The following is a 26816-nucleotide window of genomic DNA, read 5'->3' on the forward strand; positions in this document are numbered from 1 at the left end:
CACAGATCCTAACCCCAGGCAGAGACAACAGGGAGCAGTGATGTCATCACAGAATTTGACATTAACCCCTTGATGTAGCTGTTGCATACAGCTTGCCATGTAGGTGATCTGTGTTTGTTGAAATGTAATGTTTTTTTTGTATCCATTAGCGAGAAGCTGTATCCAGCAGTAGAGGTGTGGCAGGGGTCCCAGACCGAGAGGCTGAACTGCTTGCAGTGGGACTGGCAGCAGGGGTGGCTGGGGTGGTTGGTGCTGGCTGTACACTGGGAGGGTGGTGCAAGGATTGGCCGCAAACATGATGGTGTTTTTCCCAGTCTTTGTGTTGGCAGAAAGAACCACAATATCGTGCCGTGTTGCAGCCACTGCAGGTTTCACTTGCTTTTCGGCCACAATTCCAACAGCTCTGCAGGAGATGAAAAATAAGATATCAATATCTGCCAATTTCACTTTACATTATCACAGTCTTATGTATAACTAGTGATATATTATAAGGTCCAAATATCTTTGCTTTGCTCATGATCTTTTCATCTATCTGTAGCTTAATCAATGTAATAAGACCAAAAACAGATTTACTAAATGTTTAATTTTTAGAAAGTATAAATATAAACTAGACAGTCTAAGGCCTGGTTCACATCAGTGTTTGGTATTCCGTTTGGTGAGTGGTGCCTGGGGACCCCCCAAACAGAATACCATACGCATTGACAAACAGTGAGCAATGAAAGCACACAGATCCCACAGTCTATAATGAGGTCCATGTGTTTTCCGTGTGATGTCTGCACAAGTCATGCAGAGAGGAAAGTAGTTCATGAAGTACTTCTCTCCGCATGACTCGTGTGGAGACCGCGTGGAAAACACATGGACCCCATTATAGACTGAGGGATCTGTTTGCTTTCATTGCTCACAGCTTTTTAGTGGACTCTCTGAACAGAATTCCGAACGCAGATGTGAACCAGGCCTTATACAGATTTAATTGTTGCAAATGCTGAATGATAAATGTTATGTACCTTCAGACTATCTAGTCTAACTTTATACTACCGATTGGTTGGTGTAGCTTATAGCAGAAGCGCGTGCCACAGGTGTGAGCAAATTGGTGCACAATTTCACACATTGATTTTACAAGGCTAAGATACATGATAAACTTAGTGCACAGCAGGTCGATCATTCTTGACACAAATTAAACCAGAATTCTGGTATATTAATCTTAGTAAATCTGACGCATGGTGTGTAATTGCCTATGGCAGTGCTCCATGGCTGTTACCTCACTTGAGTCTTCCTGCTGATTGATGACGGACACGGCATCCTCTGATGCTTGCCGCTTTGCTTCCGCCAATGCTCGCTCCATTTTGGCTCTCTCTAAAGTGATGAGGTCGTGAGCCTTGCGTTCTGCTTCTGACACAGCTTTCTGCAACTCCGACATGGCCTGCCGTTTGACTTCGTTCACCGCCTCCTCTGTGCGGGCAGAGAGACAGCTCAGATGGGAAGATGAGCCCTGAGAGGTGGGGGGACTCAGGTGTAGGAGGGGTTTAAAGATTTAAGTATATACCCTACAATACAACTTTTATGTGTACCTATAAATTTGTGCTGGTCACACAGCAGAAATGCATACTTTTATTTGCTATAGAACTGCAGCCTGTACTGTAAAACATCACTAAGATGTATGCTATATTATAGAAGTGGTTTATTTGCTAAGAATTTTCTAGGACCCAATTTCTATTCTAAGGGCCCATTGTAGACAAAATGCAACAAACTGCAGAATCACACAGTGGAAGAAGGATAGAAGGTGCCAACAAAAATGACCAATGCAAAAAGAACAGTCAGGATAAGAATGGAATATGCACTGCAGATAATAGGAAGATGCTAATAGTCATTGCAATCATACACATCATTTGCTACTTATTGCTGCATTTCACATTCTTACTGATGCCCACAGAGCTTGTCACTCACCTGCCTTCCTCCAGATCTCTTCTGGCATATACCCAGCTGGTGGCCTATGTAAGAATTCCCGTGATGATTCTAAAGGGAAAACAATTCATGTAGTAAGTGCTAGAGACCAAGGAGTGCCCATTTCAATTCATGTGTCACAATCACTGAATTGTCAGATGCAACATCTGCTAACCTGCTGGGGAGGACTCTGTGCTAGAAGAACTGTTGAGGTGTCTCCCCGCCTGCGCCACAGAGCTGACATTCTTTTTCAAGTCCTCTGCATCACTGTAGCGGCGTATCCAGTGGTTAAGTTCTTCTCTGTCTGCTTCTTGGCAGCGGCGGAGGACGGTCAGTGAACGCCTTGTTTTTTCCACCATATCCATGATGCAGTTTAATAGCTGATAATAAATAATAAGCTCCATTTTAATGACCCATTCTTTCATATTTTATTGCAGTCTTTTACTAACTACCAAATACAAAATGGCACATCTATTTTTATTTAGTATATGGGGCAGTGATCGCTGAATTAGGCAATGTCTAGAGGGGAGAGGCCTTCCCTTTAATACTATGATTGCCTTTTCCCACTCACGTTGTTGAGATGTTTCCATTCCTCTGCCCACTCGCGTTCCGTCAACCTATGATCAATTACTTCATGCACAGCTGAAATGGAAATCAAAAGTTGGTTAGGTACGGTCCCATAACTGTAAGGTTTCTTTCATGCAAGTGGACTCAGACTGCCTGGCTTATGGAGTAGTTGTGGGCGGAACGGTGGACCGAGCAAGAACTTTTTAGCCTTCGAGAATGCAAACCTACAATCCAGCAATAAGCAAGTGTCTTTTATGTCAGTGGTGTGCTGACACTATTCTCTGGTACTAATGTGATAGCTCTGTACATAGCTTGTAGGCTGCACTGTAGGAGGCACAAAGCATAATGTTATCACACAGTATGGCAGCTAACCTATGAGTGTCACAGTGTAATGGAGTGATCACACCGTTTTATTGGCATTTGCTAAATTATAATCTAAGATCACCAAGAAAAGAATCATTCTTATAATGCATGCTGGAACTGTAATTCAATATATCAGATATAAAAACTGCTAAAGTTGTCTCATAAAGACAACCCCTTCATGTACATTAGCAGGTCCTGTGATCAGATGATGGTAGCAGGTCTGACTTCTGAAAACACCAGTGATCTGCTGTTACTGCCATAAGAAGTTGTAGACTTCCAGCCTTACACTTCCAGAGACTAGTGCACGGCGAATATAGCATTACATGCTGACCACCACTGAAATGAAAGGCAGGACGGACTGGATCCAACAAAGCAAGAGCTGCTGATAGTTAGATGGAGTTCACTCTGGGTCCAGTGAGTGAGCACTGTGCTTGGGAATCCCATTTATCATGTAGGGGTAAGGTATGGTAAGGTATATGGGCACTTTTGTGGTGTGGTATAATAAAACAAATAAAAAAAGAAATTTAGTAATCATATTTATTCTGAACCATTTCCCTTACCTGCCTGCCGGTGACGCTCTCGCACTTCCCGTGGATCTGTATTCCGGTAGTGGTGGGCTAGCACCATATCTTCTAAACGATAGTGCTGGGTAGGTGGGGGAGTGGGGTGTGGGAGACCATTAGTAGGTGGGTGAAGAAGTCCATTACTGGGACTGTATCTTTGTGCTGGACTTGTGGTGCATGGACGCTTGGGGATGTGATCTGGATGGAGACCTTCCTGTGCAGTGTCTTTGGTCCTGACCAGAAATAAAAGGATAATTATTAATTTCTAGTTGCACATCATTCTATGTCAGTCTTCAGATATACATGGCAGATGTGAATTAAACCTTTTTTGCAAAGCCCATCTGTAAATATATATATAGTTTTACTAACACTTTTAACACTTAAGTACTATGACGGTGTCTATCATAATGATATGTGTATGGTAGTGGTGTTTGATAGACACCATGATAGTACTTAACTGTTGAGTATACATGGACAGCCATGGAAATATTAAGGATGTCCATGAATGGACCCTGTATAATAACCTGCTTTCATCATTGGTTTCTGCAGGGAGGACCCTTCCCTTGAGATAACTCTGGCCTGGAGACATATGAGAGTGACATGGACATCCTGAAGGTGAGCTCCTTGCACCTGCTCCAGGAAAGCCGCACTGAGAAATGGCTGAAGGATATATGTTTGGATCATTTCTTCTCACCATGAGCAAAAAGCGTTATGTGTACATAATAGTCTAATGTTTTAGATCATCCTGTTCTATAAATGAGAACCTATCTTTCCTCAACTACTGCCAAAACCAGTGATTCAGTCTAAATAATTCACACTAGACATCAGTTCTCTATCGCCAAACTTAGTTTTGTCTTGTGGGATGTTATACCTGTCAGGTGTCCTCCTTTTGCCGTTCTCATTCACTTCCAATAAGATCTCTGATGAATCACTTGGAGAGCTGCTGACACTGGTGTCAAGGAGTAGCTGTTCATGTTGTGCTAAGTACTGTGCCGGACTTTGCTTTGCCAAGCGAGCACAGTGGAGAAGCTCCCGCTGCAGTAATGGAAGGTTAGCCTACAATTGAGAGTAACATTAAACCTATCATTTAATGTACTTGAGTACTAGAATGAGGCAGGCAGCAAAGAGAATTGAAAGGAAGTATATCACAGAATGAGATGAACAAGGCAATAGTATCAGACAGCAAGACCATACATATATCTGCACGCATACACCATTTTCTTTCCTCTGTACATTGCTTACAACAATGCACATAAAACAGTTAATTCTATTGCAATTACAGACAAATAAGTTCTCTTAATAACAAGTGTATACGCCATATAGCCTGTTCTTGTGGGTCGTACCTTAAGAAAGGGGATGACAAAGGGACGGAGAGGAAAGTTGGTGGCTTCCTGTAGCTTTGAATGAAACTCTTCAATTGTCAATGTGGAATTCTAGGGAAAAAAAATATAAACATTACTTCTCTGATTCACAATAGATTTCTCAGAATTTTCTATGTCACTTGGGAAGAAATCATTACAACCAATATTACTTGGAAAGAAAATGAATGAGTAAAAAATCTTTTGGTCCAGCATATAATAATATTCTAGTTCTATATGTTTTAGTCTTTGTTCACACCTAGTTTATTGTTAATGTCTGTTGGGCATGTTCGTTGGGAGTATTCAGCCCACATACGCCTACATTCAGCACATTGGTTGCCAAAACTAACCCAATAATAAAGATTATACTTCCGGCCAAGTTATATTAATTTCCCATAGAGATGTAATGAAGTTAAGCTTGTTTAATGTAGAAATGCTAAGTTTATTATTAAAAGCATAACTAAACTTTCCAACAACTTTTGATTTTCTAGCACCATTTGTGTCCTTAACAAATTTTGTAATATATCTTATGCCAAGCCAGACTATTTTCAACTGGCAATATCTCTACAAATAATACAAGTAGAACTGCCATCTTGGTGTCACATGAAAGCAGAGGATTTCCTCTCTAGGTTTTATAAGGCCAACCGGTCTTAGCTTCCCTGCATTATACAAGAGACCACCCACCTGTACACCTAGTGAAAAGCAATGTACACATTCTAGATGGCATTATACAGAGGAAAGAATACAAAATGCAGAATTTCACAGAATGGAGATAAATTTGTTAATAAAATATATTATAATATTTGCTAATGACAAGAGTTAAAAGCTGTTTGAAAGTTTACTTAGGCTTTACACAAGAAATATGCAACACTGTAGTGACTGAACGTCACTAAAACGTTTCCTTAAGTCCAAGTCTTTCAAACTTGTACTCACCACGAGCCCGAGCACCAGTGCACGCACACGTTCCCCAATCTCTGGAGATATATCACTGCCAAACTGCTGTAAGGTAGTCAGGAAACGCTTGAGTTTGCTCAGCTGCCGAGCCCCACAAGCCGGGGGTAACTGTTGATTGGTTAATGCAGCAGATGATGATGCTGAGGGTCCATTACTGAATCCATTGGGGGTAGAGGGTGCTCCATTGATAGCAGTGGGAGAGTGGCTGCTACCGTTCATCACTGTAAGGAAGAGTCATTAAGGATTATTACTTCATACGACTGCACAGTTGCACAACCCAACATGATATTTATAAACCACACACAACATTCCAGTCCTTGTCTACCCAGCAGTTGTGTTGACCAGACAAGCATCAAAATCCAACTCAGATGCATCTCTCATAACCATTTAGCAATGCCATATGGATTTCTATATTAACCCATTAATACAATGTGAATAATTGAATGACTACCTTGCAGAAAATACTTTTAGGGAAAAACCCATTCACATGCAAACAAAAAAATATAAAGATTTGCAGGGCTGGAAAATAATAGGACATAAGTACCTAACATTTTGGGTTGTTTTATTGTCTGTATAAAATATTTCATTGCTGTCCAATCCAAAAATTCTAATTGTTTTCTTGCACTTCCTACATTCTACAAGGTGTTGCCCAAAAACATAAAGCAAAATTCATATATTTTACCCAATGCAGCTGATAAACTGCAACATCCAGATCAAAGTTCCACATAGACATAATTGTAACGTTCTTTAAAACAAAATGGTTGATGCTATCTTAACCCCCATCTTGTGCAAATCTAAATTTTCTGCAAGTGTTTTCTTCAACGCATTTGATATAATTAATATTCATGCAATGCAAACATTCCAAAAAGACAAGGCCAAGTACAGGAGTCCCCATGGTCCTGTTGCCTCTACTTACCTTTCACAGTATCTCTACCCCTCTACCCCTATTGCAGTCTGCTCTCCTAGCACTAACAAACTGGCACAGAGTACAAGCTAAGGGGCGGCCCACGAAAGAGCAGCCCAAAATAACCACATGCCCACAACTGACAGGTGGGATCCCAAAGTGACAGAGTATGTGTGTGTGTCCGTCTCACATGCTCTCTGTGTATCAGTGCTGCATGCTTGTTGTGTGGATAAATGTAGATAACAGACGGCAGGGAATACTTGTATGTATAGTACATCAAAAATACATCACAGCCCTGCAATAATAAACACAAAACGCGTTGATTCCAAGCACAAAAACACACACATTAGGGACATGGATTACGAACACGCATACACATACATTGCATCTGTTCCTCTCCAGCTTAAACTAAAATCCATCAGATCAGAAGCTTCCACAACCCAACCTCTAATTATACAACATTTGGCCAAAGGCAGCAAAGCTCATGGACCTGTCAGGAGACAGCGCTGCAAAGTACGACAAGCCGAATGGAGGCAGCAAGAGATACACTCACTTGTTTTCATTATTTGCAAAGACAGGAACAGAAATAGTAAAGGCTAAAAGATATACACACAAAAATCTATCTGACTAGATACTAAGAATAGGAGTCCTGCAATAGCAAACAGTACAAGAAACCAGAAGGTAGCGATGACATCAAAGTTACCATATTAATAGGAAGTCAGTTATCCAAAGACAAGACATTCTGAAGATACACAACTTACATGACCACCAAGGCCAACTCACCTATAAGCACTTACAGCTTAATAAAAATGTAATTATTCACATATATTAGACATAATCAAATAATTGGGTGTATAACCGAATGCCATAACTTCTAATAGTCCAAAATCAGTGCAGGCTATCCAAAAAATCCAAGAAACTTGAAGAACATGTAGCATTTTACAAGACATTATATGGGCAGTGAAAAGGACAATTAACTGTATTCGCTCAGAGTAGAGTTGGTAAAATCTCATATTCAACCATGCCAAATGATCCCAACCTATATTCACCTGGGTGAAAGGACAATGAGGTCATGACACTGGCCCATCTATTACATGCCCTAATAACAGTAAGCTATACAACAAATGAGCCGTGATGTGAGACTCCTTGGAACTATCCAATGCCCTCAATCCCATTAGATTCCGAGTTATAACTAAAGATGATAGTAGTATTCTGATTTGTGATACAATCCACTCTTTAAGAAGAATCAAAATGCATCAATCTGACACGTCTGGTATTTATATTCTATTTGCACATTAATTTGTATCATGCAGATCAGCCAACAGGGCAGCATGGCAATCCCAATGGGACAATTTTCACAGCCTTTTTAGAAATAGCTGTAGAAGTTGGGCAGAATGCCTTAGGTTATACCTAAGCGTCTATGAAAAACATCAACAAAAATAATTCTATATCTGAGTATGTTATAGCGCCATCTCACTTGTGCTTGGGGTGAAGGAAGAATTGCGGTTGGCCCCTTGGCTCAGGGCAGGTGAGGGAGGGGGCATATTGGGCGGAGTGGTCCTTGTCTGGGTCTTCACATCAGCTGGGGAGTCTGGCATTGTAATGGCTGTATTGTAGAATTTGCCTGTGGAGAGAAGACAGACAGATGAGCCAAAGGATGCACAGAGGATTTACATCATCACCTAGAGAAAAAAACAAAGTATGTCAGGCAGGATGGATGGAAATTACCATTCAGGTGGAGTGCAGAGGAGGTGGAGACCAGGGAACAGGGCAGAAAGCAGCAGTTAAAGCTATTCCCAAACACCTGCTGTTAGGATCAGCTGTGCCCCCTCCATTACCCTCCCTCCTCCTGCCACGCTCTGCTATTATTAACCCTTGCCTGGCTGTCTGCGCTCTATTCCTTTGCCAGCATTATGGTCCTCCGGGTTCACTGCAGTTTGAGAGCTGAGGACAGGTGTGTGGCAGCTGCTGGGATCTATCCCGCTCTTCAATGTAACTCCAGCCAAGACCAAAGAAGGGAACGTAGGGCAGGAGACAGGAGGGGAGAAGTTTGCCAGGGGCAGCCCTGCGCCCGCAGCCTTAACCCATTCTTTGCTGTCCACCAGCATGAAGAACTGGGCTCCCAAGAGCTCTTTACAAACTGAGTTGTGCTTGTATTGTATTGCTTACGCCCCTTTTGCTTGTAACACAACCTCCAGCGGTCACAGCAACATATGGGACTGCTTCCCCAGTGCCCCCTCCTGGAGGTGATCTCACAGTCTGTGCCACAGATAAGAGGCTTCTGTTATGAGAAACAATTTCTCACCACTGGGATTGTTTTTGCACTGGGTTTTTGACAGGTCCCTGGAAAACTCCAGAGCTCCCAGCACAGGCTCCAGCCTGGAACTCTCCTCCTCTCCTTGGATTATTTTTATTTGCTCTGTAATGGACTGCAGCTGGACGTTTGTGTGAATCTGACATCTGGATTCCATCACCAGCCGCCTGGGCAGCCAGAGAGCTCAGGCTTCTAGCGTACTCGCCTCTCTACAAATGTGCCACATACACAGAGAGGGAAGGAGTGAACGGAAAAGAGGGCACCTTCCATTGTAGGCTTAGGCAATCAGTGCCACGCAATCAACCAGAAGTTCCAGCAAGCTCTGCCAGCTGAGTCTTACAGTTTGTGCCCAGCTGAAGCGACACCAGTAGCCTACATCTGCTCAGACTGGACAAAACATGGCTCACAGCTGCCTTCTGCACAATGAGAATAACAGTGATAAATTCATTTGGCAGCCATGAAAATATGTGTAAATTACATGTAAAAAGTTTCATGGTACAGCTGCCTAGAAAAGTCGTCTGTGCCAAGTTACCCATTAGACATTGTTCTGTATCTTTATGTGCTACTTGAGAAGATAGACCTGAATCTTTGTGGCATGATTTCTTAGTAAACTAATGGTGATAATATATTTTATTGCACTCTCCAATCGCATTTTATTATAATATCATATGTAATTGATCATATTATCCTATGGGGGGGGGGGTGACTTATACATCTCTACATGCTGTATTATACCTCCATGATTTCATGCAATAATGCTTATGATCGCCATGGACTCCTGGTCTTAAAAAGCCTTTGCCTTAAAAATCAACTTTTTTTTTGTTGCTATTTTTTCTTTTTGTGAAAGAGGATATTTCCAGTTACAACCAATATGGCTGCCATCACTGTTCCGACAGGGGTCAAACCTTAGCTTTTCCAGACTCTTGGCCCTAGTTAAAGATTTATAGAATATCATGGACAGCCATATTCATGCACATTCTCACTGAAACATAATGTGATATTGCAAGCAATCCACTAATGTTATACACATACAATTCCATATGTCAATGACTGCACAAATACAGTAAAAATCACATTTTTTGAGATAGATGAAATTGCATATAATTCCCCCACCCATAGGGTCTTTAAACTACAATGCATATCTTGTATGTGACTGTGTACAGCAATTTCACAAGAGATGGTATAGTTATGCATTGTATGCAGTATATAGTATAAAATATCAATCATACATGTCAGATTTGACACAGATTTTACTACACACTCTGCGCTGAAATCCATGTTAAATTTGGTGTCAACTGATATGCCATGCTTGTAAATAGGAATTCTTCAACCCCCATCAACACAAAACATGAGGATTTGCCCCATTGACTGATAATGGGGCTAATTCCTTAGCAGATCTGCTGTATCCCTTCAAAGCATCCTTGCATTACTACCATGGAAATACACTTAGGAGAGAGAATATTGTGATCCTTTTTTTTTTTCTCTTCCTATTAGTTTGTCTTTATAGTATGGGAGGAAAACCCCAAAACTATTGTGATTCTTAACTCGCAAACCGTGTAAATGGAGGCTACAATGAATGTCACCCATCTTTCACAGATATGTTTAAGAAATGCCTAACAGAATAGAAAGGACTTCTCGTGACTGACTGAAAAAAAAGCCTCCCATTGACTTCAATTGGTTCCTTTTCTGCTAGCAGAAAAAAGAACCCATTGAAGTCAATGGGAGGATTTTTTCAGCGCTGAAATTCCACACCAAATTCCTCACCGTCTTCTTCCATGTGAATGGACCCTTCTAGGGAAATGCTCTACAAGTCACTAGAATCCAATGACATTATGAAGGCACGAGGTACCTATGTTATTCTGCCCTACCTACTCTATAGAGAATATAGGATATGTTCATTTACCACTGGAATTAAAAGTAATTCATGCTTCAGATATTGTTACTTTTTAGTATGACACAAGAGAGCGGTTTCAGTGACAGGTCCACATTAGAAACATAGGGCTAAATAATGATAAAATATAAAAAAAGGTAAAAAAGAAATCTTGTTAATTCCTGAGGAGTTAATAGTAGTTTATTCCAATATGGCCGTCTGCAATGTGTGTAGCTGACAGACTTTATTAGAAGTGGAGAAGCTGCAGAAAAGAGGAAGAAAATTAACTATATTAATGCAAACAAGCACACGGGAAGAGGAAGAGAGAGCGTGAGAAATGGAGATGTGCTGGGATATTACAACCAACTGACAGAGGGTGAAAAATGACAAGTAGAGAGCGTGGGAGGAGAGCAAGAGTTAAAAGATTTCCCCCCATCAGTCCTGTCCATGCTCTTTAAATGGCTGGAAATGCAGAGCAGATGTTGGGAGGCTGATCCCAGCCAGAGCCAGCCCTGCTCCTAAATAAAGTAAAGTATTCCTGAAATTCAGGACTAAGCCCCGCCAAGAACAACTCCAGATAAGACCCTGAGACACTGGGCTCCATCTGGTCTGTGTTATGGAAACACTCAGTGCAGCTGGGAGCCAGTCAAAGGTTGGAGCTGGGAATGAAAGAATGTGCATCTTGTAATGGTGAAGACCAGACCAGGCAATACCTGCAGAAATGTCCCAAGTGGGACTTTATTACGGCACCTTCATACTGTTTTATCCAGAGCTTAAAGATCCATTCCACCCATAGAACATATACACACTGCAAAGTCTGCCATCATGTATAAGTACAGCTTTAAGGTCATTTTGAGAAACCTTAGCTTCTAAATGCCATTTTTCTGGTCCTGAAAGTAAGGACCATGATGCTTTGCTTTGAGAGATGCTGCATTCATACTTGGATGCCCCACCCAGGGTAAGAACGCCGTCTCAATACTATGTTAAAGATGGTGGCTAAGGCCTCATGTTGCAGAAAGTTGCTTTTTTTGTTGCAGATTTTGGTGTGTTTGTTTTAGCCAAAGCCAGGAGTGGATTGAGTAGAAAGGAGAAGTATAAAAACTTCCTGGAAACTGGTCTATCTGGGTGTTTCCCCAAATGGGAAATCTCTCCCGTAAATCCTTAAGTACTATCATGGTGTCTATCATACACTGCTATCATACACATAACATTATGATAGACACCATAATGGTACTTAAGGGTTAAATGGATAGCTTAGTTAAACCCCCCCCAAAAAACAGGGTTTCCTTTTTTTGAGAAACAGCATCACTCCTGTCCATGGGCCGTGTCTGATATTCCAGCTCAACCCCATTCAAATAAATGTGAATGAACTGGAATACCAGATAAAAGCCATGAAAAAAGTAGCACTATAAAAAATAAGTATCCTTGTATATAGCGGGAAGGATTATAGATTTGGTGCTGGTAAAGATTTTCAGGTACCTTAAACAATTTCTGAGACAGAAATCTGTTCCTAAGAGTTGTCACCTTCCTTTCCGCACTTTGCTCGGCTACTTGTAGAAAGTGCTTTCGGCTTGGGCTAGTAGGTAGATCACTTGGCTCATAATCCAAATTCTGAGAACATGATGCAATGACATGACAGCCTCCTTCTCTCAAATACACCCCTGATCTAAGGCCAATATGCTAGAATTTAGGATGATCCTCCCCAAAAAGGTTTTATGATATTTAATTCTATTTTACATTTTTCCAATTAAATGTATTTGCTTATGCATAATATTGTAATCCCCCCCCCCAACTGTGCAGTTTCTGGAAGTTTCCCTCCCTTTGCTACACTTGGTTGAGCCTATCCCGTTGTAAAGCACCTAGCATGCCCTCTATTATAAACTTGCTGAGCATAATAACACCTTTAATACAGATCTGCACAAGCTAATATCCCATCTGTTACAAATCTGCAGGAAGCAGTCAGCCACGGGCACGTCAAGTCTAATGCTGAGTGGGGTACCGGAGAAGAACAAAACCACATATGAGTCCAGATCAATACAAATGCAGGCATCAGATAGCGACATGTTAATATCCACCTAATATCATCGCTGTACATCCCAATGTCTATTATAATAATTATAATGATAGTATCCATTCTGTAGGTGTTTTGTTAGATTTACCTTTATCAGCTAAAGAACCCAAAACCTGTTCTGCTAAGTGGAGAAATACATTTAAGTCAGGTAACTCTACTACATAAATCCGGGAAAGCTGGGTGACAACTGCATGTGGACTTGTCCTTGCAGTGATATTGGTTGTCACTCCAATATTCAGCTTTCCTTTACAAGTGGATTTTAGAACCTGCCAAGGCCAGCAGCGCTGCTTGTTGGTAAATGAGGCATAGTGTCCCTTTAAGAAAAAAAACTTCTGAGTTAGTTAGGATTTTTAGGGTAGCCATAGCAATATGTTCTCTGGCATACTTGCTCTATTTTGAAGACCGTCTGGTGCATGACTTCTCATGGGTCTTGGGTGGTGACTGTTTTCTGTTTCTTCGCTGTACAGGGGTCAGAGGTGTCCTGCGTGTCTTCACTGACACCGCAATGATAAAACGCTTTACTTTTAGCACATCACACCTCATTCAGTACCTATGGGACTGGGCCATCAGTAAATCCTTTCTGCAGCATATCAAGCATCACATTGTCTAATGAACAGTCTGCAGAGCATTCCCGGACTTGACTGACGGATAAAATTGAGAAGGTGAGATAGAGAGCATTCTAGCCCTGGGCTACGTTGTGACAATTTTGCCATAGGCATCGTCTCCAGTTTTTTAACAGATACATAAAAATAGATAGGATAAACTATAAAGCATTGGGGATTATAACTCGTTTGCAAATTGCCAACCAGGTAAAATTAAAGAAAAGGATTTATATCTGTGTGTACAATTCTCACTATGTTGGTGATCTCTGCTGTATGCTATCTGTATCTACCGCGCTTGTGTGGCATGACACAAGACTGTATTCTTGGCTCTTGGGCAGGGTGAATCCTTGTATCACATACCACTTCCTCTTTCTTATTTATAAAACATATACTGCAGCAACATTTCTTTAATCCATCACCTGCTAGTCCAGAAAGTCTGATATTCTGGCACCAGATGCGTAACTTGAGGCTCCTGGGCCCCAATGCAAAACGTAGTGGGGCTTCCACTTACAATGTACTATCTAGAGTATATTACTAGTATCTTCTTATGTTGTAGAGAAGCTTTTGGGGCCCCTGAAGCTTCAGGGATTGGTGGCAATTGCAACGTCTGCAGCCCTACAGTCATTCTTCTGTCTAGCATAGTACTGTGTTCATTCTCTATATTGTATCCTTTGGTGAAATTCCACATTAAATTATAATCTGAGGATAAACCATTAGGAATGTCTGTCAACAAATTCTGTCCACAGTTGCAAATGACAACCAACAGAATTGTGAACGCAGCTCTGGACTCCACCAGCGATAGCTCACAATCAATGATGTGTCTGAATGAAGCCTTATAGTTTGCTGTTATTGTTCAGCTTTATGTAAGTGCATTTCAGGTGAATCCACAAACCCACAATGCCAGATGCAAAGCAATATTACAGCTTAAAGGGCAATGAACTGGGCGTCTTAGCTGGAAATGCATTAAACAGCTGCACACATGGAAATGCATTTTGGTTTTCACAATTTGCTGTTTATTTCCATAAATTACCATTACATGTATATTCTATTTCTGCTGTTGGTCTACAAGTGAACTACACCTCCTGTCATCTGCAGCCAGTAATTGCCTCAATGGCATGTTAGGAGCTATAGTCTGTACCCAGCTGGAGGGACCTGTGTTGAATACACCAGATTAAAAGTGTTATGTTGCACTGAGCAGTATATTGCAAGGCTGCGTCTTGGCACCTCCGCATCCATCTGTCAGGGTATAAATGATAACAGTTTTTCCCCCCTTAAACCAAATTGTGCGGACTTTTGCCAAACAATATAAATGACAGTCTGATGATCTTTGGGTTTTGTGCTCTAATTGTCCCAGGGCGTCTCGATCGCACTCGTTGTCAGACTTGTCACACTAGGCCTGTCACTCACGCGCCTCACTTTTGTTTATATAAACAGGTGAATTGTTTGATGCCACAATTAAAACCATCTGCCATGCAAATGACTGCCAATTAACTCATCCTGTTTTAATTACCCTGATAATTGAACTCAATGTGTGGAGAGAATCACAGAGAAATACTAAGTGGTCATAAGGTTCAAAATACCCAAAAGCAAAGCATGGACGACTTAATATTTCGCTTGTTCCCTATGAAGGATGCCTTTGTGGCACTGTGACATAGCTGCTGGACGAGTGCCAACTGTTAATGTGTGATTATTTAATTGTACACATGTATTTAATTGCGTTCAGCAAAAACAGATAATACCCACCTGGTACCCATCCTTAAAGTAACAAGTCAAAAATAAAGTTTCTGAATAAGATAATAGACGATACCCACCTGGTACCCATCCTTAAAGGTACCAAAAAAAAAAAATCTTTTGCAACAATCCAAGTCCAAAAGTAAAGTTTCCTAATTAAAATAACTTTCAGTCTATGACCAGTATCACATATATAGCATCTACATTTTTCACCGATGCCATAAATACCCATTAACTTCAATGTCTTTATTCAAGCGACCATGTTTTTTAGTGAACTGTACAACCACAAACAAACAACAGAGACACATCCGTTATTTTTTCACAGATGCATCACACCAATGACAGCACCATCCGAAAATGAGAATAGAGTACTGCCCATGAATACCACAGACCTCAAACTTAGTCCGGACTTGGACATGTGAATGATGCCTGTTCAAGACATAGAATTTCGTTGTATTTAGGCTGTATGGCAGGGTATGATTAAAACCACATTAAAAACTCCACTTTTTTTTTTGGTAAGTCCTGGCCTGTTTTGCTGCATCCAGACAAAATATACAGAGCGAGCAACAGAACAGGGGTTGTGGCCCCATTTTTTGTGTCACAACAGAAAACTGGTGTCAAGGGATTGATAAATCTTACTTCATTTGGTATGTAATATTTTAGGCAGAAATCTAATGTTGAATATAAATTGAAGTGTCTAAAGTTGAGGTGAGAATGTGTTTGGAATATAATGAGCTTTTCCAACTCTTGAAACACTCAGTGCATGGTAACAATACCCAGAAACTAGTCAACTGTAGGTACTAGGCTCCGCCATGACAAATTTGATCTGGATTACTACTATTCTAGAATATTACAGGCTTTAACTCACTTACTATCTTTCTGAAATCTCTTGCAAATGGAAAAACAAGACCTTGCAATGTTATTGATGACACAGTCTGGATAAGGGCATCACTTTGCAAATCCTGTCAGTGTTACTTGGCATACGCCAGACTGAAGCACTGAGGGGGCTGAGGTGTTTCTACATGCTGGGTGCTAGGATGATCGCTGTACAGATAGCACACTGTTTGCACAGGAACAGAAGGCCTGGCACTGTTCAGTATCACGGTGTATGTGAATGGCACTGCGCCACCCCAGACAGAACTTAGAAGGAAGGAGAATGCTTAGTACTTGCATGGGAAAAAATAGGAGAAGAATAAAAATCTGTTTGTGTTTACTGAAGAAGTACTCAGGGATATGTTCTGGGCATATAATGCTATTTTATCAGCAGTATTCTAGCCATGTACTTTGTCTAAATCCAGCCGACTGCATCCATACATGTTGGACCCTTCACTATGGCCAGACAACTCATCACCAGTCTGTCAGAGATTGCTCTCATGTATGGAGAAGAGGTCAGTCTCCCAAGTACAGGACTTCTTGGAAACCTATCACCTATCAAAGCCCTTCCTGAGACCCCTCTTCCAACTCAGCTCCACCCTCTGTGTTTCTCTGGATGATTTGCACAGTGCAGTGATATAGTAGGTAAGTCCTTAGACTGGTTACCTGCAGAGAGATTTCCATAGACTTTCACTATCTGTCGCTATTTCCTGTGCACACAATCTGTGTACTGGAGCTTCACACTGCCTGCCCACTGCTTATAAGAGCTGACAGAGAGAAGTCTATCAGAAGCAGGAAGAAGGGGAGGTATACATGTACTAAGAATCTGCAGTGTGATTTAGTGGACAGTAGTCCTATGTCATTCATCTATCAACTGCTGCCTTCCTATAGATGGATCTCAAAGCAAAGGCAGTGTTATGAGACTCCACCTCTGTGTCCCTGCATAAGTCACAGGCATAATCGTGAGAGCAAACTCTGTATTAGTGGAACAGTGCAAACAATGTAAACATGCCATAATAACTAAAACATCATAGACTTTCGTTAATTTTTTTTAATGACAACCTATACTGCATTACAATATGTTGTTTTTTTTTTTTGTTTTTTTTTACTAGAGTGTTTCTTGAATCAGGATGAGTCATTTTATATAAGACACGGCGCTATATGGTTTACACCTACACAGATCCAAGGAGCCAGGAAACAAGCTTCTAAAAACTTTCTGTTGGCACCTGACATTTATTTTCTATTAATTTCTACAAGAATTGTCATTACCTGGCTCCTAAGAAAATCCTAACTCCAGGAGTGGTCTGACCAATACCAAATACCTACAATAAGTTGTCCAACACTGGTTCATACACTATGCACATATTCACTCATAAGAAAATGGGTGCTAGGGGCAACACAGTGGCTCAGTGGTTAGCACTGCAGCCTTGCAGCGCTGGAGTCCTGGGTTCGAATCCCCCAGGAACAACATCTGCAAGGAGTTTGTATGTTATCTATGTGTTTGTGTGGATTTACTCCCATTCTACAAAAAACCCCCATACAGATAGGGGGAAAAATGCACATTGTGATCCCTATATGGGGCTCACAATCCACATTAAAAAGAAAATGGATGCTATATATAACACACTGATATGTGGAGCTGCAAAATATCTTTATGGAAAGATAGGAATGGCAGAAATCTAAGGAACATACAAACTGTCCTTTAAGCTACTTTGTCCTGGGAGCAGGTGAGCTTTACGTTCTGTCATCCCACCCCCTTTATTAGTACCCCAGTAAAAATCTGTGATAAATGGTATGTATTGGAGTGCGACGGCCTCACAACTGCCATGTGTCCACAAAGTGTATGTTACTGTAGCTGATAGTCGTGACTTGACATGGAAATGCATCATTGTGTCCAAAGTTGATTCCAATGCAATTTAATCCATTAATAAAGGATCAAACGCACCTCTTGGTCAACCTAATCTTAAAAGATTCTTCACTAAGATTCATACGGACTAGCGTGGACATTTTTGTGGTTTAGTTACATTGCTTGTCTGAATATTAGTGTAAACGTTACATGTACACAAAGGTTAAAGGTAAAAGCTCAATATTCAATTCATATTATTCCATTTGTCATCAAAAAAGGACCCATTAGATTGGGATATCAGTACAGTGACCTACTGCACCCACTAATGCATTCATAATATGTCAGTCATTGAGTCCAGAAGAAGAATGCCCTGGTGTCCATCCTTCTGTTATGAGCCATTACTACAGGGAAGTACGTCATGTGATGTCCCTAAGCTATGCTGAATGGCTGTGAAGACAGAGAGAGGGAAGGGTCTTTCTTGATAAACTGGTTCCCTACTGGCACTTTTGGGTAGTTGGGAGTATTTCATGGGTACAATTTGCAGTGGTTTTTTTAGGGTGATGACTCAAGTATATAGTCACATAAGTGGTTGTACAATGTGTGCTTGCACTGATACTCATGACTGTGAGTTTAACAAGCAAAGTCATTTTTTATAGTAACATCTGGAACATATCTACAGCATAGAATTGTTGAGCCATTTTCTACCCACACATTAAATTAGCTACAACATCCATAACTGGTACATATCACTGATGGCAAAAAGGATGGATCAACCCATAAGATTCAGTTTTCCAGTTAGAACTTGGCACTCCGTCTCTTCCTGTGGGGCTCTTGTGATCTCATTGCTAACACAAAGGAAGTGTGAGAGCAGAGGGCGAGCGAGAGAATATTGTGTCAATTTAATGACTCTCCCCCCCCCCCCCCCAAAAAAAAAAAAAAAAATACAAAAAAAACAAAAAACTGCACTGGTGAAAATGAAATAGTCAATAAACCCAAACTCTATCTTATCTTCCTATTGTTTCTTATCAGTAATTACTAGCTGAATAAAAGCTATGTCATATCAGAGGAGCCTTTGGGTTCCTTCAGGCACTAGGGTCAGAGGGCGAATGTTACGTCTGCACACTACCCAGCAAATCACTGCCGAAATGTGAAACTGTTTGCAAATCCTGACTACTGGGGGACATTTAGAAATAGTCTATGCTGTTTCTGTAACTCCCATAGAGGTGTCTAGGAGCTAAGTTAACAGGATAGGATATTTTAGTAGAGCTGAGCTACTCTGTTTCTCTAGATCTACAGTTACAGAAACAGCGTAGCTCAGCTCTGCTCCGCTGTTTTTGTAGCTCCCATTCACCTTTATGGGGGTTACGGAAACAGCATAGGGCAGTGCCACTCATATGTTTCCTTAACCCCTAACCTGGTGGCTGGGATTTGTGGGCAGTTATGATTTTCTCTGCAGTGATGGGTATAGACCTCTAAGCCCTTCCTGGTAATAATAGACAAATACAATCCTGCGCTTACTGCTTCATGATTAGATTGCCAAAAGTACAGTCAGTATATACACTTAAAACTACAGAAGAATACCTGACATGGCAGAGGGGAACACTAAAAAAAATGGGGGGCAATCCCTATAGGTACAGTGCTGGCTGGCATTACTGGCTGTCGTATTAGAAACTCCAGCATCTGTAAAAAGGCTGAATAAACTATTAAAGGCCTCTACATAAGAGGAAGACTTGGGGACATATTTTTAGGCCATTTTTTTCATAGGAATCATAAACAGACATAAAAATGTAAATACATATAGATGTAACACCCCATGCTAAAGAAGCCGCAAACATATAAATTCCTACCATGCAAGCAACAACCTCCTCATATTGCCACAGAAAAGTGAAGCAAGTTCCTGTATATTATGTAACAAAGCCTACATGCCACAATTTCTCCATTGTAATGCCGCAGCTGTAATGCAGCAATTTTTGTAACTACATAAACTGAACAAGGAACACAAATAACAAAGGGGATACATCGGTACAGTATATACTGATATTGGGTTTGTCATGTGGCACAACATACAGATATTACCGGTAAAGCTAGTGAATTATCATATCAGGCAAATGCTGCAACACCAAAAGTGTTCAGCTCTGCTATATTTGTACAACTTACGAAAGCCCTGATTCCCCGCGGTTTGTATAGTACTGACTTTTTACTAAGATATGTGACATATTAATCGCAAGATACACTGATAGGAAGAGCAGTCGCCATGAATGCTCCATAAGTCTTACAGATAGTATGCTTTTTAAACGCACACGCTTTTGCTGCAGAAACCCTAATTTTACCGCTTGTAGTAATTCTGATTCACAAAATCAATCCACTTCTATCCCTAAAAGAAAAAAAAAAGTGCAGGTGCTAACCTTCCCCCCCATTGATGTAAACATAAAGCAAGTATATTTGGGGAACTGTCCTTATCTGCAGTTCGTCTTAATTTGTATGGCGGTCTTTGAAGAGTCTATGACTTTAATGCCTCCCTGCTGCCACTGATGTGCCTGCTTGTCACCGGCCAGGTGTCAGGGACTTCTGGTACATAGCAGGCTCCGTAACACTCTGTGTGATAGATGGATTCTGCAAACAATACCCTGGCAGTGCTTAGAAGAAGATTACATCTTGTATTGCTTGGGAGATGACAGAGCTTACTAAACAGCGCATGAAACATCCTCCTCTACTGATGATCTCCATAGCTGATCATCCCTGGACTTCACCAATAAGAAACATGCTTCCTGTTAATAACTATGCCATTTGATTGCAAGCTCTGCAGACAAATCCAGCCAGTGCTTTTTAACATTTCTCTGTTAACTCCATAAGGAGAAGCAGGGGTACAGGATCTCTGGCTTTTCTCTGGAATAATTTCCAAGTCTGCAAGCTGTTGGAGCTGGGAGCTGATCCACCCAACACAAGAGATTTTTACATACATTATTTTATGCCTATGTAACAAGAGGATAGGAAATACAAACCAAATATTAACATGATAATACTGAAAACACACAATGACTATTGCATAAATATAACATAAGGAAATATTAACTACTGTAAGCAACAAAACACAGAAAAAAGTAACCCCACATCCTGTATAGGGTCACTTGTATGTAGCAGCGTGCCAGTTTGGCAGAGGAACAATAATAGTGGAAAAGTCAGGTTAAATGGGATGCCAGTAGTGAAACCGGAGATCAATGAGCTATCCACAATCCAAGATTTATAGAGAGATGAGTACAAAGATAGAAAGACAGATATATTGTATTGCATTTTAGCACTATAAATACATAGGGGAAAAAAACAACTAAGTTTGAGATATTAAACAAATAAATTCCTCTCTCCATTTATATGACATTTTAAATGCACAATATAAATATGTTGGATGAATTCAAAGTTAGTCTCCTTGGGATATAAAAGAGATATATGATAGATAGATAGATAGATAGATAGATAGATAGATAGATAGATAGACAGACAGATAGATGTGGTCTCAGGTCACCTGTCACTCACCTTCCCAGGATCAGACTGAAGCTGGACCTTACAGATCACTAGGAACAATGATGAGTCCAACAAGAAGTAGCTGCAGCATGTCACATCCTGGGGTCCCCCATCCCAGGTGCCTCTTACAGGCAGTGTCCCCAGTGTCTCCTTCCACAGTCTACAATGTTGTTCCGCAGCTGGGGGCTATCCCTTGCCAGGGACTTGTGCCCTGTTCCCTTCTTGCCCACTTTGCAATGTTTAATGCTCGTGTTTTCCTTGACTTTGTGTAGGTGCTTGAGTGACAGTGATGCCCTCTGCAGTCCCTGGTCAGGGTATAGAAATGCCTGCTATCCAGGTCCTGTCCAGTTGCAGTGTGTCCCGTTGGCTTTGCAGTGCAGGGTGCCCTAGATGCCTCCTCCTTGGTTGGCTCTCAGCCTCACACTGCCGCTGCTCCTCTGTTTCTCAGCTGAGAGATGCACAGGCTGCAATATCAAGAATGGCCTGCAGGGGGAGCTGAACTCCTGTCTCTGCTTTGTTAACCCTGTCCTGTCCTATGCACAGAAGAAATTCTTTAGAGGGGAGGTATAAACCTGTCCCAGGTCAGATTAGTCTCTTTGGGTGCAGGGAATACTTAGCTGTCCATATATATCTGAAAGCATGAAAGCAAGATGCTTCAAAGCAGCCATGATATTCATCATTCTGCGCAAGGAAAGAGCTGAGGACTATAGATAGCTCTTCTGTCCTAAAATGTGGCAGCTGCTAAGGCTTTAAAGGTTGCACATATGGACTGGCAGGGTAATCCTAATAGAGCATCATGCCTGCAAACTAAGCCAGGCAGTATGTGCATGTCATACCAACTTGTCATGGGGCATCAGGCTACAGCTACAAACATGATGACTGAAATTGCATGCTGTTCTACCGAGCACTGACTGTGACAGTAACAGACTAACCATCCAGGCAAATACTCGCTGGTCTATGGGTAACAAGCATTTGTATACAGGTTCTTTTACACATCTGGCGTTAACACAGGCACTTTTATAACCACGCGCGTGTTGCTTCTGCAATAGGAAATACATATAGGACATTAGATAAAATCATAAACAAATGCTTAAATATATAGAAGAAGAAATGATATGGTTGTAAACACAAAGGGAATTGTAGTGCAACAATGCAAACCACAGAATTGATGCCACTGAAACAACCCATGTAATGCAGCCGCGGTACATTCCCCTGTAGGTCCAACCATGCATAGTTCTGCTCTGCACATAGCAACTAACAATACTTTGCAGCCATAAACAAGTTCTCTTCATGCTTTCCAAGAAACAATATTGCACAACTGCTGCCATTTTGTCTCCCTACCCTAATGTGAATGGAGGGAGTAAAATATAATATACATTCTTATGTCAAAACAAATCTAACAAAGCTATTATTTCACCATCCCACTTATAGAGAGCTAGATGCAATGGATGAGTCATTTCATAGATGGGTTTGCTCCAGCATGGCAGAGGTTAACAATGTCTGATGTCTCTCCCCGGTGTCACACTGTCCCTGAGAAGCATGACCTGTCAGTGGCGGTTGTCAGCGACTCCCTATCTCTCTGCTGCCTCTCTGTGTGGCTGCAATTACCAGCACTTGGAAGACAATGCTCCCTCTGTTAGGGTGACGGATGGATCCAGCGCTCAGGTCTGTCATATCACAGCAGACAGACAGCTTGCTCTCATTTCTAATTAACAATGTATAGAGAGCAGCATGGCAACTCAGGGGTTAATCCGGGCATTGATGAGGCCCTTGGACCATTCAAGGTGAACTAGTTAACAGGGTTTGTCCAGAATCCAGGAAACTAAGTAATCGCCCTTGTTGTATTAAGTGTTTCTGCAAAGAATCTTCAGATTAACCGGTTTTGCTTTCACTTATAAGAGTATTCTATATGGAGAATGGCATGACCTGATTGCTGCCATACTGTCTGTTCCCATCTCTGCTGCCTGTGTTGTGTAAATCCAGCTTGGAGATGATAGGGTAAGACCTTTGAGATAGACTGGTTGCTAGGAATACAATGAATAACTCCCAACCTTCTGGCTAAGGCCACATATAATGAATAGCCGCTAAACCACAGCTAAACAGCTTTCATTGCATTTTTGCTGCTTTTTCTTAGTGGCTTTCTTCTCCTATAGGTAAAAACACTTGCGATACCACAGGTAAAAGTGACATGCTGCATTTCTTAAAAACACATGCGTTTTTGAAAACGCAGCTTTTCCGCAGCTTTTTTTCTGCAATGTGTGAATGGGATTAACCAGAATCTCATTCGCTTTGCAGGTACTAGGTTTTTAGAGACTGCTGAGACTTGATGTGAAGCGTAAAATATATGTTTAGTTAAATGGTTAAATTATATTGAGAGATTAAGGCCTGGTTCACATCTGCATTCGGTATTCTGTTCGGGGAGTCCACTTGGAGACTCCTGAACGGAATACTGAACGCATTAAAAAGCGGTTAGCTAAGAAACCACACGTACCCCATTATAGTCTATGGGGTCCATGTGGTTTCTTAGCTAACCGCTTTTTAATGCGTTCAGTATTCCGTTTGGGGGTCCCCAGCGGACTCCCCGAACGGAATACTGAATGCAGATGTGAACCAGGCCATAGTTGTCCTTTACAAAGAAAGAAGACTGTACCTGTCATTATAAACTATAGTACGCACCATCACAGACACAATACACAGGTCTAGTAAGTATATTTTATTATAATTACTTTTTACATATAAAATAGACATTTGCATGGAAGAATTAAACTTTCAATGCCTTTATCAACCAAATATGTACCGGAAATCTGAGACAGTTAGAATGTGGTGTCTATGATATGAAGGATTTGATACAGAGCTTCTTCTGCCTTCTCAAGACATGAATCCACCCAGTATATCATTGCCTCCTCCACACGTGGCCTCCAAACTGCCTCTGATTACAGAAGTCTCCGCAGGACCCATTCTTGAGAGTGATCTGCTGGTGTAGGAGAGCAGATAAGCGCAGTCTAGTAGACTGGGACGCTGATAAGAAGCCGCTTGCATCCCATAAACAGAGCTGCTTAAAACTGCAGACAGCAGATGGAAGTTATAACAAATAAGTTATGCAGGCACGTTAAGAGATTCAGCAATTTACTGGAAAATGGAGAATCATCCTTAGGGATCATGCACACTACAAAAAGGAGCTGTAATATTGCCATGTGCACGATCCCTTAAATGGATTTACAATATTTCACAGGACAATATAGTCAACAATTTACATTTTCTTCAGTGCAGTCGTAATTAGGATAATCCAGAAATATATTATCCTTACAATAGGTCATCATCAGGTTGGTGGGGATCTAACTCTGGGCACCCCTGGGCACACTACATGAGCAGTGTGAATAGGCTTAGAACAGGGCTTTTCACAATCTCCACCACCTCTAGTTCTTAGCATCTACTAATAGGTGCCGCCCCACTGATTTCAGCACAATTGGAATTTTTTCTCTAGCCCCCACGATTCCTGAGCAATGTGTGATGTTCGTTTTGGTGTCTGATATGCTAATTAGACTTGTACTGTCAGGTGGGCAGTTCCAGAGAGGAGCAGACAAGGGGCATGATTCTGAACTATGACACAATTTGCCTCTGAGTAGACAGTATCAGAGAGCACCGAATCCTGCCCCCATGTCTGCTCCTGCCTGACACTACTCACTTCCTAACTATTATTATTATTATTGTTTATTTATATAGCACCATTAATTCCATGGTGCTTTACATTTGGGGGTTACATACAATACACAGAATATACAGGTAGATATAATACTAACAGTGACCGACTGGCACAGTGGGGTAGAGGGCCCTGCCCGCGAGGGCTTACACTCTATGGGAAACTAGCATATCAGTCCCAGAATTAATTGCACTAATTGGTCAGAAACAGTGGTCAGTAAAAAAAATGACATTTGCATCAGAATCAGAGGAGCTGCGTCTATTACGGGATACAAAAGAACTGGAGTTGCCAGATGTAAAGTCCTCTTTGAGAAAGTTACCTTTTACCCTCTTAAAGTCCATTGCCAAGTTCCCTGTAGACATGTAATTTGGTGCTTGATCCCCTCACTAGTTTGGAGGAGAGGGGCTCCAGGCTACTAGTCCTTTAGCTTCCCACTAGTTGTGTCTGCTTGCTGTCTATCTACTCCAGCACGCAGTATCTAGCTCAGTGTGCTGCAGCTTTTGCTGTGTGCATGCAAAGAGCAGATAAGGGGCTCAGTATGAAAACAGGGAAGTCTCAGCCGGGTGTTAGCGGATATCACACACTGCAGCTGGGTCTGAGTGGCCACATCTGGCATCAGCCTCCCATCCTCCCTCAGCCGCCTCTAGAAACATCTCACCTCGCCCCCTCCCAGCTCCATCCAGTTCTCCCTGCTATTATCTTTTCTTGTCAGTCTCTCTCAGGCGCTTTATTTAATATGGTGAATTAAACTTACTGCATTGTTGACTGTGCCTTCCTCTGCTCCTCGCAGTACTGAATAGAAAATCTTCCTTTCTGTCTCCAGGACTTCATAAGAAATAGGTTGTCCCATATTACTCTGGCTGACAGCCTGCTAAAAAAAAATCGCCTCGTGATTGTTTTATGTAAATTAGTCTTTGCAATTTGTATAATTGTATTGTACAATTATTATTGATCCATTGAATTTTTCATATGATCCACAATTTGACCATCCATAGGTTGAACAGAGCTGGCTTGTTTGTGATGTGAAAGCAAATAATCCGTAAATTGATTTTGCGCAGTGTATTTCATGAACTTGGAAAGTGGTGTGAAAAGACAATTGGGGCAGATTGATTTCCTGATCTCTAGTCCTTAATGGGGTTGTCCAGTTTAGAAAATCTATTTTCATATAGAATATTAGTGAATTCTGAGTTAATAGACAGGGGTTCTGTGGTCAGAATGCTCAGCAATCGCTTGGCCAAAGTGGAAAGTGGCGACTAAGGCCTGGTTCACATCTGCGTTTGGTATTCTGTTCGGGGAGCACTCTTGGGGACCCCCCTGAATGGGATATCGAACGCATTAAAAAGCGGTTAGCAAAGAAATCTCACGGACCCCATGGAGTATAATGGGGTCTGTGTGGTTTCCGCTTGGTTTCTGCACGAATCATGCCGAGAGAAAAGTGATGCTTGTGCTGGCTCTGAAGGGATATTGAACATTTATTGCCAGACAGACCACAGCTGATTGTTGTGGGTGGATATCGAGGAGTAAAAGTCTTTGTAAAAAGCTATTGTCCATAGGACCTTCTAAGGGCTCATTCACAGTACGTAAACGTCAGCTTATTCTGAACGTAAAACACGTTCAGAACCAGCGGCGTATAAAGCAGT

The 26816-nt window shown here is 41.4% G+C and overlaps 1 protein-coding gene across 4 annotated transcripts; it reads right to left on the bottom strand.

The window, feature by feature from the left end:
• Positions 1-26002, bottom strand: CBFA2T3 (CBFA2/RUNX1 partner transcriptional co-repressor 3). 4 transcript variants are annotated; one of them, XM_075281949.1, is made up of 11 exons: positions 25931-26002; positions 8128-8274; positions 5726-5967; positions 4778-4867; positions 4306-4490; positions 3432-3667; positions 2513-2583; positions 2117-2321; positions 1945-2013; positions 1259-1449; positions 1-403 (listed from the first exon to the last, which is right to left on the bottom strand). In XM_075281949.1, the coding sequence occupies exons 2-11, from the start codon at positions 8246-8248 to the stop codon at positions 146-148; spliced, it is 1668 nt and encodes a 555-aa protein (XP_075138050.1). In that variant the 5' UTR covers positions 8249-8274; positions 25931-26002; the 3' UTR covers positions 1-145. The 4 variants fall into 4 exon arrangements, with proteins under 4 accessions (XP_075138050.1, XP_075138049.1, XP_075138053.1 ...); XM_075281948.1 differs by lacking the exon at positions 25931-26002 and adding an exon at positions 21489-21925; XM_075281952.1 differs by lacking the exon at positions 25931-26002 and adding an exon at positions 21489-21925 and having other exon boundaries at positions 264-403; positions 1259-1444.
• Positions 26003-26816: the final 814 nt, after the last annotated feature.

Source organism: Leptodactylus fuscus, chromosome 7 (assembly GCF_031893055.1).
Source record: "Leptodactylus fuscus isolate aLepFus1 chromosome 7, aLepFus1.hap2, whole genome shotgun sequence".
In the NCBI taxonomy this organism is placed as follows: Eukaryota; Metazoa; Chordata; class Amphibia; order Anura; family Leptodactylidae; genus Leptodactylus; species Leptodactylus fuscus.